Genomic DNA, 17,361 nt, shown 5'->3' with positions numbered 1-17,361 from the left:
CTGGGGAAGGGACATGTCAGATAACATGGCATGTGAACCAGGACTGTATGGCCATGATAAAAGCTGCATCAGATACTGGAACCCCCTTAACAGACAGAGGAAGTGATGATAAGAGGCTCTCTCCGTTTGATCCACTTGCTCCTGAGGTTTAGCATAAACCCCCAAACAGATCCTCATCTGACTTCCCCTCATGTCATTTCTTTAGGAGAACCACACCGCTGGGACTTTACATCAAGTAACATCTGTAACGCAACGGAGGGGTGGAAAACATGAAGAACCGAGCTCGCCTAGACCAGGGTACTACTCATACTAGTTCTCCCACTATGTAAGGGTGGTTAGAGAGTTAAATCTTATGTCAACACATCATTGTACCTGCATTCAGTAGGAATTTCCCTTTATGTCAATTCACGACGGTGATTTTTAATAAAACAGAGACCTCTAGTGGTGTTTAAATAGCATGAATCACAGTAAGACTTCTCTCTTTGCCAAGGTAAAATCCAGTGATGGTTATTTGAAATGTGCTTTGCTTATTCACCTTCGGCAGTCTAGTGGACATTGTCAGTGAAAGTGGTTAGCTAGAACCTTATGTGAGAGATTTATCTCAAGGGGGTACGAGGGTGCTGCAGAACCCAGAGCTGTTGTTCCGGAACCTTGCAAACTGCTGGGGGTTCCACAGTACAGTGTGTGAGGGGAATGTTCTCCAATGATGTATTAGGTTACCCCTACACCAGTGGGAAGCAGGGTAAATCCCTCAGAAAGATCAGCCTTAGTTATCAAGGTTATAAGAAGACATTATGGTTTTCATATTAATCAAATATGCCCATTAGCATCAAAGTGTTATTGTGTTATTAATGCTTTTATTTGAATAAAATACTTTGTGTTTAGTTTATTGAAACAAAGAATGTTTGGCATACTTTTATTGCGGTAGGACAGCAGTTTGAACATAGGAAAAAGCGTGCAGTTACAAGTTCTGTTCTGAATGCAGTTCTGTCTTTGGGCACTAGTCTGTGCTGGTGTACTCTGCACCCTATCAGGACTGTAGTTCGCAAACTGTCATCGAAGGTGCATAATGTTCTCAAGTTTAAGTCTTGGTTAACAGTGGTCTTGGTTAACAGTCATTAAACTACAGTAAGTGGCTATTGTTTATGTATTGCCAAGTTCATTACAATGGTGCTTACCGGTAGTTCTATTTGTTTAACCAACTGTTATTTTGCAACTGGCTTTTTTACCTTTTTAATTATTTCCAGTTTTTCAAATACTCAATGAATGAAACTGATTTTTTTTTAAAGAAAAGTTACTTTCCTAAATAAAGATGGTCTGCTTTCCTTTAGATGGTGGTTTTGTATTTCCTTTGTTTTGTGTTTTCTTTACCGTTACGTAATCCACATGAATGCCCAGATCATTGTTGCCGGGTTTGGATCTTACAGAGCCGAGCACTCTTATACAGCCCAATTATTTCCAGCTAGCCTGACATGCTTTTAATGGGTCTGTTAGTCAAGTCTGTACACTATGAACTGTTCTCATTACTGCTTCTCTTGGAGGTGCACATGGTGCTCTGATGGCGGGTATCACAGATGGATGTCTTGTGGAATACGTTGATGAGGATGGGTCATGGTGTTGGACAGCACTGTCAGTATTTCGAACAATAAACACTGACTTTTAAAGATCAGGTAATAGTTTTTTCGAAAGTACTGTAATTGTCCGATGTTAGAAAAATTATACGTAGATACATGAATCAATAATGAAATACATTATACAATTACTGTAATCCCAGTCATTTCTTCTATAAGTCAATGGTCACATATAATGGATTCTCACTTTGTTGCAAGTGTTTTTGAAACTGCAATCTCATCTGAGATTTTAAGAGCCATGTAATTCCTTTACTTTGTTATTTGGGTGCTATCAGATCTTAGAGAGCTCCAATTGCCAGTTCTCTCACTCATCTAAAATGCATCCCTCACAATGAAAGGTATAATGGCATCACTGGTAAGAGCAGAATGCAATTTAGGGGTCAGACAAGCTTCTGATTAACCACTTATAGAAGCAACTCCTGCATCAGGGCTAGGCCACAGCGTTTCACATTGCCACTCTGACTGAACCTCGAAACATAAATGGCATCAAGCTATTGATTTCTCGATATCCTCTTACTGTTGATAGAATTGATATCTGACTCTCGATGTCTCAAGGAGAACAGTTTGAGGAGCACCCTCCCTCCTCGCTCTTCCTCCTGCTACCAAGAGCTTCTCAGTCCGGAATAAGGTACATTGCCCTCACTTTGTCAGTCTTCCCTTCAACAGTGCAAGCTAAGCCAGTAGGCTGGAGAGTAGAGACATGGACGTGGAGGACAGAGAGGAGCCTACTGCAGAGGGCCGTGCTATCAACACCGTGGACCAAGATCAGCCAGGGTGAGTGTTATGGGTGCCTGTTATGGGTACGGCTGTTCATTCAGAAAAAGACGTGGAGATGATGGAGAACTGTGTGTAGACTATTGGTTTCAGTTGGAACAAGTAACATGGTCGCTTTGGTTCCGTTCTACATCCTTGTTTGACAAGTTTGTGTCAGTGTCACGGATGCTGATAATCAGATATCGATTGACTGTGTGGATACTTTCCCCCATATTCTTTATGTTGCACAGAGCAGAAACCTTATGGCTGTGCTGTCCATGCTTAGAACAATGTATACTCTTTCAGAAGAAGGTACTGGTTGAGTGTTGCAAAGTGTATAAAACCAATGTATAAGTATGCAAACCCTTGTCAGTAGTGCTGTAATGAGCTACAGTTTTGACCTAGTCCACTCGTACACCATGTCCACTCGCTGTGACACCCTCCGCTGGGTGACCTTACCGGCTTTCCATGGACACATCGATTTTTCTCCCCCATTACAGATAATGGCTGGATCCTCTGAATCCTATCCTCCCAAAGCTGCAGGGTGGGGCCGCACTAGCGTGTTGACACAAGAGCTGCTATCTGATTTTGGCAATATGATATCCTGAAATCTCATTGACTGGGATTGACTTCTGTGCATCATTCCTGAACTTCCTGTCCAGGTCCAGAGAGGCGCAGTGTACTAACACTGTCTCTTTACAGTGTACTAACACTGTCTCTTTACAGTGTACTAACACTGTCTCTTTACAGTGTACTAACACTGTCTCTTTACAGTGTGCTAACGCTGTCTCTTTACAGTGTGCTGTGGTTAACCACTGCTTTTATCAAGTCACACTAAGTCACATTAGAAACTTCATGTTGTCATGGAAATAAGGATAAAAAAATGTGAAGTGAATGTATTGCTTGGATTGGAAATAGAGGGTTTAGCATGAGAGACCTAAATAGTTTCTTCTGTTTATTTTCTCTAATTGACATGAAGGTTTTCTTTAATTTCTCTCTGTTCATAACTGAACATGATTGATAAGCCATCTGTGTACATCCCATCAATATGAAAAACTTTATAATTGTTCAATTTAGCACTGCCAAATAAATCATTGTTTGTATATTAATTGTCTGCATGTTTTCCAAACACAGTAATAACCTTTACAGAGTAGTACCCTGCTTCAGCTGTGCTTAGTGTATTAATACCAGTTCTCTTGTTCTGCATGGAGCTACTCTCATCATTTTATGCAAATGACCGCATCCTTTGTTTGTTCTGCTCCATAAACTCTGACATCTTTCAATGAGAAAACAGCTTCCGTCTCTCTGCATAACGCAAGTTTGCATTACTATTATGATAAACTGTAAAATTATTTGCATTGAAATGTATGGTACCAAAAGTCATCTTTTTTTTTTTACTGTAGTTTGTCCTTTGTGCCCATTTTGCAGTCACTGGTGTTACTCTCCTAGTTTTTGTCTCTTTTCCTTTCGACTGCCAATTATCCAGAAACTTGGAACCCTGTGTAGTCATACACTCCAGCTGTCTGAGACACGAAAAGGTTCAGGCCTCCTCCCACGCACACTTCTGTTAAATCCAATTTTCAAAACATTATTTAGTCAGTAGTACTGTATCACCACCTATCACCATCTTCGAATGAAGAAAGTAATAACATTTTAAATGTACTGTTATTCATGTAATAACATTCTAAATGTAATATACCAAATGCATATACCAGTGAACTATTACAGGGAATGCTAAATGGTATGGTGGAGCCTGTGTGTGTGTGTGTGTATGTGTGTGTGTGTGTGTGTCATGGAAAAACAGCGCTGCACTGCACTGTGGCCCAGGGCAAGTGTCAGGCCACATGACTGGAATAGTTCATGTGTAAGTATTTACGTCATGAGGGGATCTACTTTTGTAAAATGTTAACTCACTGGATCTCTGTGGTGTGGCCCATATGGTTATTCTGGGCCATATATAGTCATGCTAATTTGACTGTGCCCGCTAGTTAAACCATAAAGGCAGGGGAATGTGGAACGTTAGATGACACACAGTTGGACACACAGTTTCAATGTTACACAGACTCCCTGTAGGGGATTCCTTCACCTGCTGCCACAACAATACAGGAAGGGAATCAGACCGAGCCTGCTCCGAGCCTCTCGTCTGTGTGCATGGCAGGGGACGGGGTTACGCAATCGCATTTTCTTTGCTTGCAAAGACAGAGAGGCAAACACACCAAACACACGTGCTTCAGTTCATAACTAATGGGAGAGTGAGAATGTCATTCACGCATGAAGGAGCCTGATCACCATAATCCAACGTGAATTATTATAATGCTGTCATTCCCTGTCTTTTAAAGAGAATGCTCCCCTGAAAATCTACTCATCTAAAGTTTAAGTGGTAGCACAACATAAAAAAAAAGACAAAACACAACAAAGAAATGATCTATATTGTTTATATACGCATACATGCAAATTATTGCAAGCCTGGCTAAACTAAAGTCTATTAATGTTTCAGGGTTGTGTGTGTGGGGGGGGGGGGGGGGGGGGGGGGGGGTAGGTTCGGTATGAAAGGATTTTTTGTCATTTTGTCATTTAATAGAGGGATATATTTAGGATTATAACAGGGGCTTATGTTAGATGATGTTGAGTACGATAAACACCAGATGCATTGTCCAAAGCCATGAGAGATTGATGGTTTGTCATTTTTATATTGTGAAGAGAAGGATTTTGAACCTCACCAGCGCTTGTACGCTGTGCTATTACACAGTGTACAATAACCTTTGTATCCAAATTAAAACATTTAATTTCTGCAATTATCCAACAGGTATTTATTTATCTTGTGACCCAGTATCTCCTATTGCATAGCTATATAAACCGGACAGTGGGAAATGCTGACCGACTAGATTTTCCATTTGTATCAGTGCTCTTTACCACCGCGGAGCCCCCTTGCACCAGCGCAGCCACCCATTGGAGCCCAGCTGCTCTCCATTGATCCCCCTTTGCTTTCTGATGCATTGGCCTGGAATGTGATGCTATTTCATTACTGAGGCAGAAGGGACAGCTCCAGTCTCCAGCCCCGGGCCACAGCTCTCTTACCCGGCCAGAGCCAGAGTTTGTGATAACGGCTGAACAGCTTAGTCAGGCCAGCCCAGTCGCCTATGGTAACTCCAAATCAAGCGTGGCGTGGAGACTCTGGACCCTGGCGAAAGGTGCAAAGCAGTGATTGTGAGTGAAGCAGGGTCGTCAGAGCGGCGTTGAGGCGAGCCACCATGAACCCCGATGACAACGAACTGGGAGTCTTCACTGTCATTCAGTGAGTAGAGCTGTTCCAAAGTCACATGGAGATGTTTTGTTCTGTGTTTGACAGGGTTGTTCAGTTGCAATCAGTTGATGATTGCTCATCTATGTTGAATTCCTGGTTTTGTAGGAGGATTGCTTTGGAGCATCTAATCAGCTGGTGTCTGGGTTGATTATAAAATGTAACACAGAGAAGTTGAAACAGTGCAAATACGTACAGAAATAGATAATTCACTAATGAGTTTATAATTTGCTGGGCGAGATAAAGATATGTGTTTTTATTAAGATATCTTGTTTAGCGATATTATCTGGATTACTGTGGTTTCAGGATTGTGGATTAACCTTGGTTGACTTTTTAGCCCGGTACAACATACGACACTTTAATTCCACACATAGCTATAGTATGTAAAGATTACCGTACCTTACCTATGTTGTTCTCAAGTTGAAATGTATTGTATGTGCTAGTGCGTGTGTTGCCCTAGCTGGTGGCAATGCTAGGATGTGTAATTGCACTTTCCACTCGGTTATGTAAATAGATCAGACTGGTCAATGGAGCTTCTGAACCAGAGTTTGGTGATATATCACATAGTAATCTATGCGGTTTCTTTTTTCTTTGAGGAAAGTCTACCACCGTGAGCTTGTAACTGTAAATGTTGCAGTGCACTGTACCTATACAGGAAGGACGTGAGGTTTGTCACGTTAATCGAAAGCTACTTCTCACAAGCTCAGACAAGTAATACCAATATCATTGCCACATCATTTAACATTCTCTGCAGCACACCTGTTTTGGTATTACGACATAAACTTTCCAGGTCTATGAATACTTTCCAGAGAATACTCTCTCTCTCCCTTTTGTTCCTTCCCTCTCTATCATTATAGTTCTTTGTCATTCTCTCTGTTGAAAATCTCACTTTCACTCACACGCATACATGCATCTTTCGTGTACACACACACACACATGCACAGTGAGGCTGACTGGGGGAAGGGTGGTGTTAGTGAACCATGTTAGGGACCAGCTCAGTGTGACGACTGCTGACACACACATCTGGTTGGGGCCAGTGGGTAGTGGTGCCAGGTGAGGGTGAGGGTGAGAGGGCAGAATTAGCTCTGATAAAGCATCATCATATCCCGGTGCTCCTGCACGCACAGTACAATCTTTACCCCCATTGTCTGAGACAAAAACACTGGATTGGGCACTTTGGAAAGACAGGTTATTTTCTTCATGCAGCTTGAACAATTTTGTGTAATCAAAATTCAATGTTTGATGAAGTCTGAGTTCCAGTGTAACATCGGATGTTTCTGCTGGACCCCCTGGTGTGCTCCGGCAGGAGTGGTCGTATTTACAAGTTTTCTCTCAGAATTTCTTTTTTGCTCACACAGGGCATTTGAACATTTTCATTACATTTTGGGTGTTTTAATAAATGTTCTAAACTTGTAATCTTCACAATATCGTAAATATCTACAGTAACACATTAGGTGATAAATAATGTATTATTGAAGGTTTATAATTAGCCATAATGGATCAGGCATCATTTAACATAAAACAAACACTATCAGTCCGTATGTTAAGTTCCCCTCAAAGCGATTTACCCAGTGTTTATTTTAGCTTTATAAGGCAAGTTACTTAAGTCAAATTCTGGACTTGCAGAATTTAAGCAGTGGTAGGTATTAAGTGTCCCAGTGAAGTCAAATGAATACAAATCAGCGTTTTTTAAAACTGGCTCAGGAGGAGGAATGGAATTGGTGGGGATAGAACGAAGGGGAATTTGATTGGTAAGCAACTGAGCCATAGTCTCTCTCGATATCCCTCCTGCCTGACCCTAATATCCTCTGCCACTCTGACCGGCCTCTGGGACTAGTGCCCAGACGGACAAACTTAACAAGCCCAAATTCGCTGAGTCCTTCAATCCCGCCGCCATGGGAGTCAGAGCGTGCAGATCAGACAGACTGTCAGATAGGCTCCGCTCACTGAGCTGTGTGTTCTACAGTACATGTCCTGTTTGGGCCTTGGAAAAAAGATGTTGCCCTGGACCACAACAGTGGATTCCCCCCTCAGCCTGGCCTCTACAGTAGGAACAAGTGGGCCAAGATCAAAATCATCATTGTCTGTGGAATTAATCCTGAAAAGGCTTTTTTTTTCATCTTTTTTTTCTTAGAAACTCAAACCACAAGATCAGTTTAACTTGCCAAGATTTTCCTGCCTCTGCTGATAAATGTGGCATGTAAGAGAACTGTGGATTTAGGTGAAGTTTGACTGATAGAGCGGCAGCTACAGCTCACTGAGAACATCCGACTAATCATGAGGCTGACTAGAGTGGAAATGACATCTTTCTTTATTGGGCGCCTCACTCCTCGGCAAGGCACTTTGACTCACTCTCCAGAGGCTAACACGTTGTGGCGTTTTAATATAGAATGGTTGCAGCTTGTCTGGAGAAACAGTTACAAATCATCACTTTAAATGCCTCGGTCTGCATCCCAGTCTTCCTATTCTATTTACTGTTGCCATATGGAGCCATGTTATTGATGGGTCTGTTTAATATTCCATAAACCCCAGTGCCCCACACACAATCATATTACCTCCTCTTCCTAGTGATTCTGGTATAAAACATGTTTTACCTCCAACTTGCTCATAGGCACAAGCATAATGATGTGATACAGTATTATGTCAATATTTGTAATGCTAACATTTTATAAAGTAGGTTATTCTGGTAACTCTTACTGAAGCAAATCATGAATGAATGATAATAATCTCAATTTTTATGTTGTTCTACAAATATTAAGGGATTTAAGTTTTGGGTGAAGGATAAGTGATTGGAATACAGTAGAAAATGTACGATATTCACAACATGGTTTCCACATTACCATGGTCAACAATGAGTTTGCGATTATTACAGCAAAAGGTACATTTGATGAGAGTGTCTGTGGGCATGACGTAGCATCACACTCTATGCACCACAAGGATCTAAATGGCCTCATGGTGGTTTTTGACAGAGGTGCCTCATCTATGGTCTTTGATTAATGAGGGGAGATTCTTCCTCTATTGGATAATGGACATGTGGTGATCGATCATTTTGCTGGGAGACTGCTGTAGTGTGTGTGCTGAACCTACTGTAGTTTGTTCAGCAGTGTTGTGGGGAATACAACAGTCTATAGCACTGTATTTATTTTGGAAATACCCCCCCCGTTCATTATCGTGGGCATGGCAATGTAGGATACATTTTCAGAAAAAATATTGAAAATGGATTTGAAAATACATTTAGCTTGTGATTCTGAGCTTTATCAAGGACGTGGGAAATACACATTATTAAAAATGTAAAATGTAGGGGAATAAATGTGCTTCCTAAGTTTTCTGCTATCATGCTGCTGACCGGCTGAATGGATAGAAATCTCAGTCCAGCGCTGCCTTCATTTGTACTACATATAACTCTGCTTTTGGTACAGTTGTGTAGCACCTGTACATACAGTTTGTATGGCCTTACAATACAAATTCTTGACAACGTTTCCAAACTGAGTGATATTGTAAAATGTACCTTTAATAAATGGATATTATACAGTACACAGTGTATACCTTAATACGTGAATGTATACTGTACTTAAGGCATTCCTTGGCTTATATTGTCCTTTTGGTTGTGTTGGATGGAGTATGTAATCTTTATGATGGTGTACATTGCCTTTTCAGTAGCTTCAGTACAGCACAAAGTACAGCCACAAAGAAGATGGGGTTTTCCTTTTATACTGCGTTATTTCTTTATCTTTCTGTTTCTACTTTAGTGCTCATCTATTGTTTGCGGCACATCTCTCTATTTCTCTCTCTCTCCATCTCTCTATCTACTCTTTGTCTCTGTATCACTCGTCTGTCCTTCTCTCAGTCCCTCTTCCATTTCCCTGACCTCTTCCTGGGTAACAACAACAATCATACCCTGGTGGATCCTCCTCCTTCTTATTCCCCTTTCATTCTGAAAATACACCTCAAGCCAGGGAATAGATGAGACTGGCCTCTGTAGAGGAGAGGGGAAATTCAAGGGAGCTGGTTACATCAATCACAAGTGATTTGTGTGGCCCCACAACCCCAGCCTACCCCTACTCCCAACCCCTCTAACCCCCCCCCCCTCCCTCCTGTTTCTGTCTCTCCTGCCTCCCTATCACTCTTTCACTATCTCTCTCACTCACTCTTTCTTTTTCTCTCTATTCATGTTTTTTCTCTCTCTCTTGTTCTAACTCTCACTGGCATTCCTTCCTTCTCTCTCAGTCTCCTGACTCTCCATCCATCTCTCCCTTACTTTCTTGTATGCTCCCTCTCTCATTTCCTCTCTCTCTGCATCTCTCTCATTCCCCCTGTCCCTCTCCCTCTGCCTCCCTCTCACACTCCCTCTCTTTCTCTCTGCCTCTCTCCAAAGCTGTTGTTACTGTGCGGCTCCTGCACATCATTCCACTGCGATGGAAATGAAATGAAGGTAGCTTAACGCCCGACGGAGGCATGCTTTGAAGGATGTAACCAGGGAGGCTGGGCACTGCCAGATCCTGTTCCATGGGCTGTGGATTTGTGCCGCTGAGGCGAGGACACAGCAATCACTCAGCCATGCAGAAGCCCCGGCAAGAGGACTAATCTCTCCACCTGACTTGTGGAAGCTACGCTTTTTTTTTGTTTTGTTTTCTGAATTATTTATTCCTCCAACCACTAAAGACAGTTGGACAATGGAGAGGGAGTGAAGTCGATGGTAGATTCTGTAGCCACTGACTGCAGTCTGCTGCACACATGGATGTGTTCAGCTTTGTGAAGATGCCAAAGCTGACAGGGTGAGTGGGATGGATGCTGCCGTGAGTGTGCAGGGCATCTGTGGACCAGGGCTGTGTCCTCCTTCCAGAGGCACGCTTTAGATGGGAGAGAGGGGATTTACACCGAGCTAGGGGATGGGAGATTGGGGGTAATGTATGCTGTAAGTGCACTTATTGTTTGAGGATTATCATGATAACTCTGTCTGCGTTCTGACACACGTGATCCAATGCAGGGCACGGGTGAGTGATGAAGATTGGGGTTGGGTGGGTGACTCTCGACATGGGGTGTGTGGGTGGGGGCTGGGGGCTGGGGGTTAGTTAGCAACAGAGGCTAAAGTGTCTGAACTTAATGAGGTGCGTGGGAGGATTCACTGAGGCAAAATAAATAAATAAAAAAGATGCATAAAAGTGCTCTTGCACTGTAATGAAACAGGTGCACCTGCTATTTGGTTGGTGGAAACACTCATTCAACAAAATCATACTTCCTATGTTGTTATAAATTGTCATTTTTTCAAAGCAATTAGACATTCACAAATGTCAGGTTATTATGACAAGGTGATAATAGTCTAGTTTTGACACATAGTTTTACTTTTCCTATTCTTTTATTTTATTTTTCCATTATTTTGGTGGTTCAGCCTATGGTAGACACCGTAATAACAAAGTAAATTGCCAAGCTCACACCACACATTACACCAGGTTTGACAAAGTTATCTGGTTATTAGCCAGCAACAAGAACCCAGGGCTGAGGGCTCAGACTTTTACATTTGATCACGATGACTTGATTTGGCAACCTCATTAACGTCACTCTCAAATGACTTCAGTCACTGTGGATTAGGTGGCTACTGTCTACCGCCCCATGGGCTTGGCCATTGCCAGGTTGTTAGGCTTTATACACTAGAACTCATCCTTAGCACTTATAAAATAGGAGCTGAGTGGAAGGTCTTACATCAATTCTGCGTAAGACAGACACTCACCTTGCACCCTGGAGTTGCGAGATCTGAACCAGCTTAATCTTCCTAAGGGATTTAGAGCCATCCGTACTCAGGCCATAAGGCTGACAGATCAGGTTACAAATCTAATATCTAAATCTAACTAATATCACATGCCACACATCATACTGGGTGCACTCAAAGGTTTTATTCCTTCTTGCGATGGAAAACAACTTAAACAGTGTACTTTTCATCATTTAAATACATATCCGTTTTCCTTCTGAATGTTTTTAATTATTCTAAAGAGATGCAAGCCTAATTGAGAAGGGCGTAATGATGACAGTGAGCATGAAAATATGCATATTTTACCTAGTATCTGTTGATGCAGTTCCTCTGATTATGCCATTGAATTAGTAAACAAACAGATTTTTTTAAGTAATCTATTCAGTTATTATTTTGTCTATTTTGTGTGTATCTGTAAAGAGTGCAGTGATGCGTGAGTTGAAAAACAACACTGATTTTAAACGAGTCAGGACAGGCCTGTTCCTCCGGATGATGTCAACGCAGCGTCCCAACCTCTCCATACGTAGCATCAATTTTGATACTGTTCATGTTGAGGCGGTGCATCCTGTCTCTGCACATAAAGCCACTTGCAATGCAGTCTAAGATTAGAAGATTCCCCTGTCACATCGTCTCTCCTCTTGGTGCCAGCTAGCATGCTAATCGTCAGGATATCGTTCAAGCTGAACACAAAAAGGACAATTTTACCCCAGTAATCCAATGTTTGTGTTTCATAAGGGCCCTGGAGACTATGAATGCCTTCGACACTTGGCTGTGCTTAATGCCTCACGGCTACCGCAGACGGCTCAGTGCTCAGAAAGAAATGTCCCTGTCTTGATTTTCTGTTCTCACCAATGGCACCTCACGGTACTCTCACCTCTTCGAGCTCTGAGATGACTTCAAAGATTGTCTCTGGTGTGTTGTTGTTTGGATTGTTTGGAGGGATAGCTCGGTGTACGAGGCAGCCTGTTTGGATTGTTTGGAGGGATAGCTCGGTGTACGAGGCAGCCTGTTTGGATTGTTTGGAGGGATAGCTCGGTGTACGAGGCAGCCTGTTTGGATTGTTTGGAGGGATAGCTCGGTGTACGAGGCAGCCTGTTTGGATTGTTTGGAGGGATAGCTCGGTGTACGAGGCAGCCTGTTTGGATTGTTTGGAGGGATAGCTCGGTGTACGAGGCAGCCTGTTTGGATTGTTTGGAGGGATAGCTCGGTGTACGAGGCAGCCTGTTTGGATTGTTTGGAGGGATAGCTCGGTGTACGAGGCAGCCTGTTTGGATTGAAATCTGGAATAGGTTAATTGAGACCACACTTATGACTCATGCGTTTCAGTGGGTAGGGAGATGTATTCTGGGAATCTCAGGCATCAAAACAGTGTATTTGGTTCTTGTTGAATTAAATCCATTTTATTCAGCAATATCTGTGAAGAATATAAGAAAAATGCGTACCAAAAGATCTTAATCATATTAATCTTATGGCATGCACAACATTGAAAGCCACCAGAGTTTATTCTTTATACACAGGACATGCAAACAACAGCAGAGGGGCTCCTACCAGGCATAAATAAGGTACAAGCTTGGCATTTGGTTCATGAAAAGTTATATTAAAGGAAACTCAAAGTATGGAAAGGCATGTTTAATGCATGACACCCCCATTCTGTAGTTTAAGTAAAGACCTTGCTAACATTGACACTGTGAGTATTGCAAGATTGCTGCTCGCCTCCCAAGAATGGCCAGGGCCCAGAACACAGAACAGAGGAAGTACAGCCTCTTCAAAACAAGATTTGCTGAATAATGCAGATGTGTTGCACAGTGTGTTTCCTGTTTACTCCTGTATTGAATCTTTTAAGATTAAAAGCTTAGAAAAAAGAGTATTTTATAATGAATTGAATGTTTTTATTTGTGTGTGCCTACTGGCCAAGTGTTGAACACAATTCTACGTAACAAAATGCTCATCAGCGTCCAAGAGGGCCTCAATAGTCTTTTGTGGAATGTGTCTGCTTTTGAAACTAGAGGCATTATTTGGGGGACACTGTTTACTGTACACCATAGATGTCAGGGTTGTGGAACCCATCTGGCATGTGGTTGAAGAGAGAGAGGTTTGAAGCACCCACTCATTGTTCCCTTTTCCAGAGCTTTGCATAGAAGCAGTGACTAGCACAAAGAGGTACATGAAAATCTGAATCTAGGCTGGTGCCTAGGCTGGTGCCTGATGTCATCACTGTAGTGGGTTTATCTACGACGAAGCACGTTGAATAAAAAGGGGTTTGAGAAGATTTCCTATATTACATTTACATTTAGTTATTTTACATTTACATTACATTACATATTTACATTTACATTACATATTAAAGACATTAACGGTGGGATATTATTTCATTGGTTGGGATGAGAACCCATGGTGTTCTAAACTGTGGTTAGCCTAAGTGCAGGCAGTAAGACGTGATTAGGCTGCCTTGCCCCTGGGTGGTTTGGCTTGTTTGTATTTGACCAAGGTTATTGTGTTTTGTCTTTCCTTATTTCCTGCAGTTTCTTACCCATAGCTGGAAGGCAAAATACTGTAGTCAGTGTGTGTGTGAGTGTGTGCGTGTGTGTGTGTGCGTGTGTGTGTGTGTGTGCAGTGCACCCTTGCATGGCATTTAATTAACTTTTAAAGTGTCCCTGTCAAAAATGGAACTCTGGCCTGAACCAATTTTGATGGGTTTGTGCATTTTATTAGTTATACAGTGACTGGTGTTGTGAAAGATATTGATTGTTTTTGTGTGTGTGTGTTGGTGGGGGGGGGGGGGGGGGGTGTTATAACATTATTACTGGTGCAGTGCCCAGTCATTTCCTGGAACTGGTGCATCCATGGCTCCAGAAGGAGGATATATATTTGATGACACACTGGTGCCCAGTGGATAACAGGTAGACTGTGATCAGAGCCAGCAGGATTTCAACCACACTCTGACACTGTAAAACTCTAAGATCTTTGCGGGTGGCTTGGTTCCGAGATGTAATTTTCTCTACCCATAGAAGATTAGCTACAGCACCAAAGAAACCATCCTTTACAGACACAGCCGAGAACAGCCTGCGGTAGAGCTGTTGCCCATGGCAACAATATCAGCACTTACAAAGACAAATACCGAAATGCAATATTCATCTGTTTTTGGAAAAATAGCTAAAATTAAGAAAAGCTTCTGCCCGAAGGTTCTTAGGATATCAGTAGCTCATGTTTTTGAATTTGTACAAAGTTTGGGTTTGCTCTGTTAATGATGCTATTAAATCCTGCTCAACTCATTTCTCACACGCCATGTAGGTGGTTAATACCGCTTCTCAGTTGGCAAGCAATGATATGCAGCCTTGATAGACCAAACAAACCTGTCAAATAGCCACATGCCAGAAGAACTGTGGCCAGCTGGAGCCAACAGGCTAACAGAGGTCAGATCAGCCATCCTTCATTTCATAGACAAAAACAACCATGAAGCAGACCATTAGTAAATTGAACTTTCAGACTGAGTTCTTGCAATAGAAAAGCACTCCGATTATCATCATCTCTCTCATTCTCTGTACTGCTCCCTTAGTCTGTATTAGGCCACTCATTTACAATCTACCAAGATGAACAGGGACTCTTCCCACTGTTCCATATTCCATAACCTTCCATAGCCAGACACCATCATGTTAGTGTGGTTGGAAAGTATGCATTTGAATTCACATCACTTGGACTAAGTTTTGGTCAGTGAAATGGACAACAGAGAACAGCAGTTTGCTGTCATCCTGCCTGATCCCTTTCAGCACTGCCAGTCAGGACAGATCCAGAGGTCAGCACTGCTTCTGTCATGTCGGCTAAACTGAGGATTTTCATGCGTGCTACTGCATTTAAGGAAATCACTTTGTGTGTGTGTGTGTGTGTGCGCGCGTGTGTGTGTAGGTGTTTGTGTGTGAGAGACTGGCCAGGAAAGGAAAGACAATGTGTGTGTAGACTCTCTTTTACCCAACTTGTTTCTCACTCAACAAACTGAAATTGAGTGGTAGACCGTATAACTGTTATGCAACACATTCACTGCACAGCTTAACATATTTCCCACACCTGGAACTATTATGCCAGGGGGGAGTCAGATGGCTGAGTGGTGAGGGAGTCGGGCTAATAATCAGAAGGTTGCCGGATCGATTCCCCGCCATGCCATTTGACGTTGTGTCCTTGGGCAAGGCACTTCACCCTACTTGCCTCGGGGGGAATGTCCCTGTACTGACTGTAAGTCGCTCTGGATAAGAGCGTCTGCTAAATGACTAAATGTAAATGTAAATGCCACACATCTCTTGGCTGCTTCAGGGAAATTACATGGTTTACTGTAGTGTTTGTTGCAGTGCAGCTATTCAGTGAACTATTTTGTTCATAAAGGCTTTTCTGTACTGTTTATGAGACATAGTGTGATGTTAGATCCTTAATGGCAGACAATCACTTAACCCTCTGTACTGGTAATGGGAGGAATGTTGGTGCCAGTGTCTGGGTTTAGTTTCAGCTTCAGACCACACTCCTGCAGATTATCCCTGTGAATTATTCAGACAAAGCCGAGTGCCTGTGGGTTTGAATGCTCCAGCTAGGTGAAGTTTCTACCACCTATAAAGCTCAGTAGGAAGAAAAGACTCTTCATTAACAACCAATGAGTCTGCTGGATACTGCATCCTCAGGTAGTCGTGGGAAGGGAAAGATCTGGGGAAGAAAAACAGAACGAGACGAGAGAGAGAGAGGCGTTGGAAGTGGCTGACTGTGACGAAGAAAGGATGAGATTGATCGTTCTGTTTTTTATAATTCATTGAAAAGTGATATGCACGGGCACACAAATAAAAACGTCTTCCATGGCCTACTTAATAGTTTTGTGAACTGAAAAGAATACTGAAACAACACCCATTTGAAGACGAGGATAATGCTTTTTACCCTGCATACCACGGATGGATGTGTGAAATTAAGTCCCTCTATTAAATGTGGTCAGGGTCGTGATCTCTGTGTTTCAGCTTGGATTATAAAGCGGCCTGAACTCCACTGACCTTCATTGCCATAGCAACAGAGACTTCGACCCTCCCAGGAGTCCCAGCGTTTCGTTGCTTGTTATTCTCTCCCTCTGTTTCACTCCCAGGTGATTCTCTCTGCTCATGCATTATCGTATTATCTTATCTAAAAAGACGGATTTACCTTTCCGGAGCAATTATTTCTAATATTGCAGTCTTGATTTTACAGTCCTTTGGGTGGTTCCTTTTCACATTCAGTGGACAATGTATGCATTTTAGAACTGGCATACATTTAAAAAGATTAAGTGTTTTCTGTTGAGATTTCTATTGAAGTACTCTACATGTTCAGCACCCTCCTTCCCCTAGGGGATCTCTGCTGAACTGATATTTTCTCAAGTCAACTTATTTAAGAGAAATCCTACCCCCCCTTCCTTATTTTCAGCATTGTTGAACGTAGAGCCAAACAGAAACTCTAAAATAGTAGTTTGTCTGAGTTTCCTGGTTACCTGTTCATGAATTGTGCAGCCTGGGTTACCCGGTTGGTGCTCCATTACTCAGTCCTACGTGACAGTGCCGGCATCATTTATTAATGCCTGCCGAATGGACTTGGTTTCAATGTCCACCAGTAGCTGAACTTCTGCAACTGATCCAGGGGCCATTATTCTACCACAGGCTTCAAGGCATGATGCACCTCCTGTGCACAGACAAAGGAAATCAAAGATCAAAATATCTACCGTTAGGCCATTAGAGGAGAGAGTGGCGGAAATAAAGAGAATGGATTTTGCACAACAATTTGTCGATTCAGAATGGTTTTTTGAAGGCTCATCAACTGAATCTGTGAGTAGAGTGCTCCATTTTGTACACGCTCTACGCACTGTGACAACGACTTCTAAAGGTGTTGCTGAAGGTTTTTGTTAGGAATGCAGATTACCCAAGAACTGACTAAAG

The 17,361-nt window shown here is 42.4% G+C and overlaps 1 protein-coding gene across 1 annotated transcript in view; it reads left to right on the top strand.

Moving 5' to 3' along the window:
• Positions 1-17,361, top strand: part of frmpd4 (FERM and PDZ domain containing 4) — a 37,157-nt gene that overhangs the window by 2,850 nt on the left and 16,946 nt on the right. The window contains exons 2-4 of the mRNA XM_047046312.1: positions 206-1,128; positions 1,542-1,670; positions 2,298-2,405. Of these exons, the coding sequence (XP_046902268.1) occupies positions 2,332-2,405 (74 nt within the window). The 5' untranslated portion in view covers positions 206-1,128; positions 1,542-1,670; positions 2,298-2,331. The remainder of the gene's footprint in view (positions 1-205; positions 1,129-1,541; positions 1,671-2,297; positions 2,406-17,361) is intronic.

Source organism: Hypomesus transpacificus, chromosome 23 (genome assembly GCF_021917145.1).
Source record: "Hypomesus transpacificus isolate Combined female chromosome 23, fHypTra1, whole genome shotgun sequence".
Classification (NCBI taxonomy): domain Eukaryota; kingdom Metazoa; phylum Chordata; class Actinopteri; order Osmeriformes; family Osmeridae; genus Hypomesus; species Hypomesus transpacificus.
The sequence above is the reverse complement of the archived record's forward strand: the minus strand, read 5'-3'. Positions and strand labels throughout refer to the sequence as shown.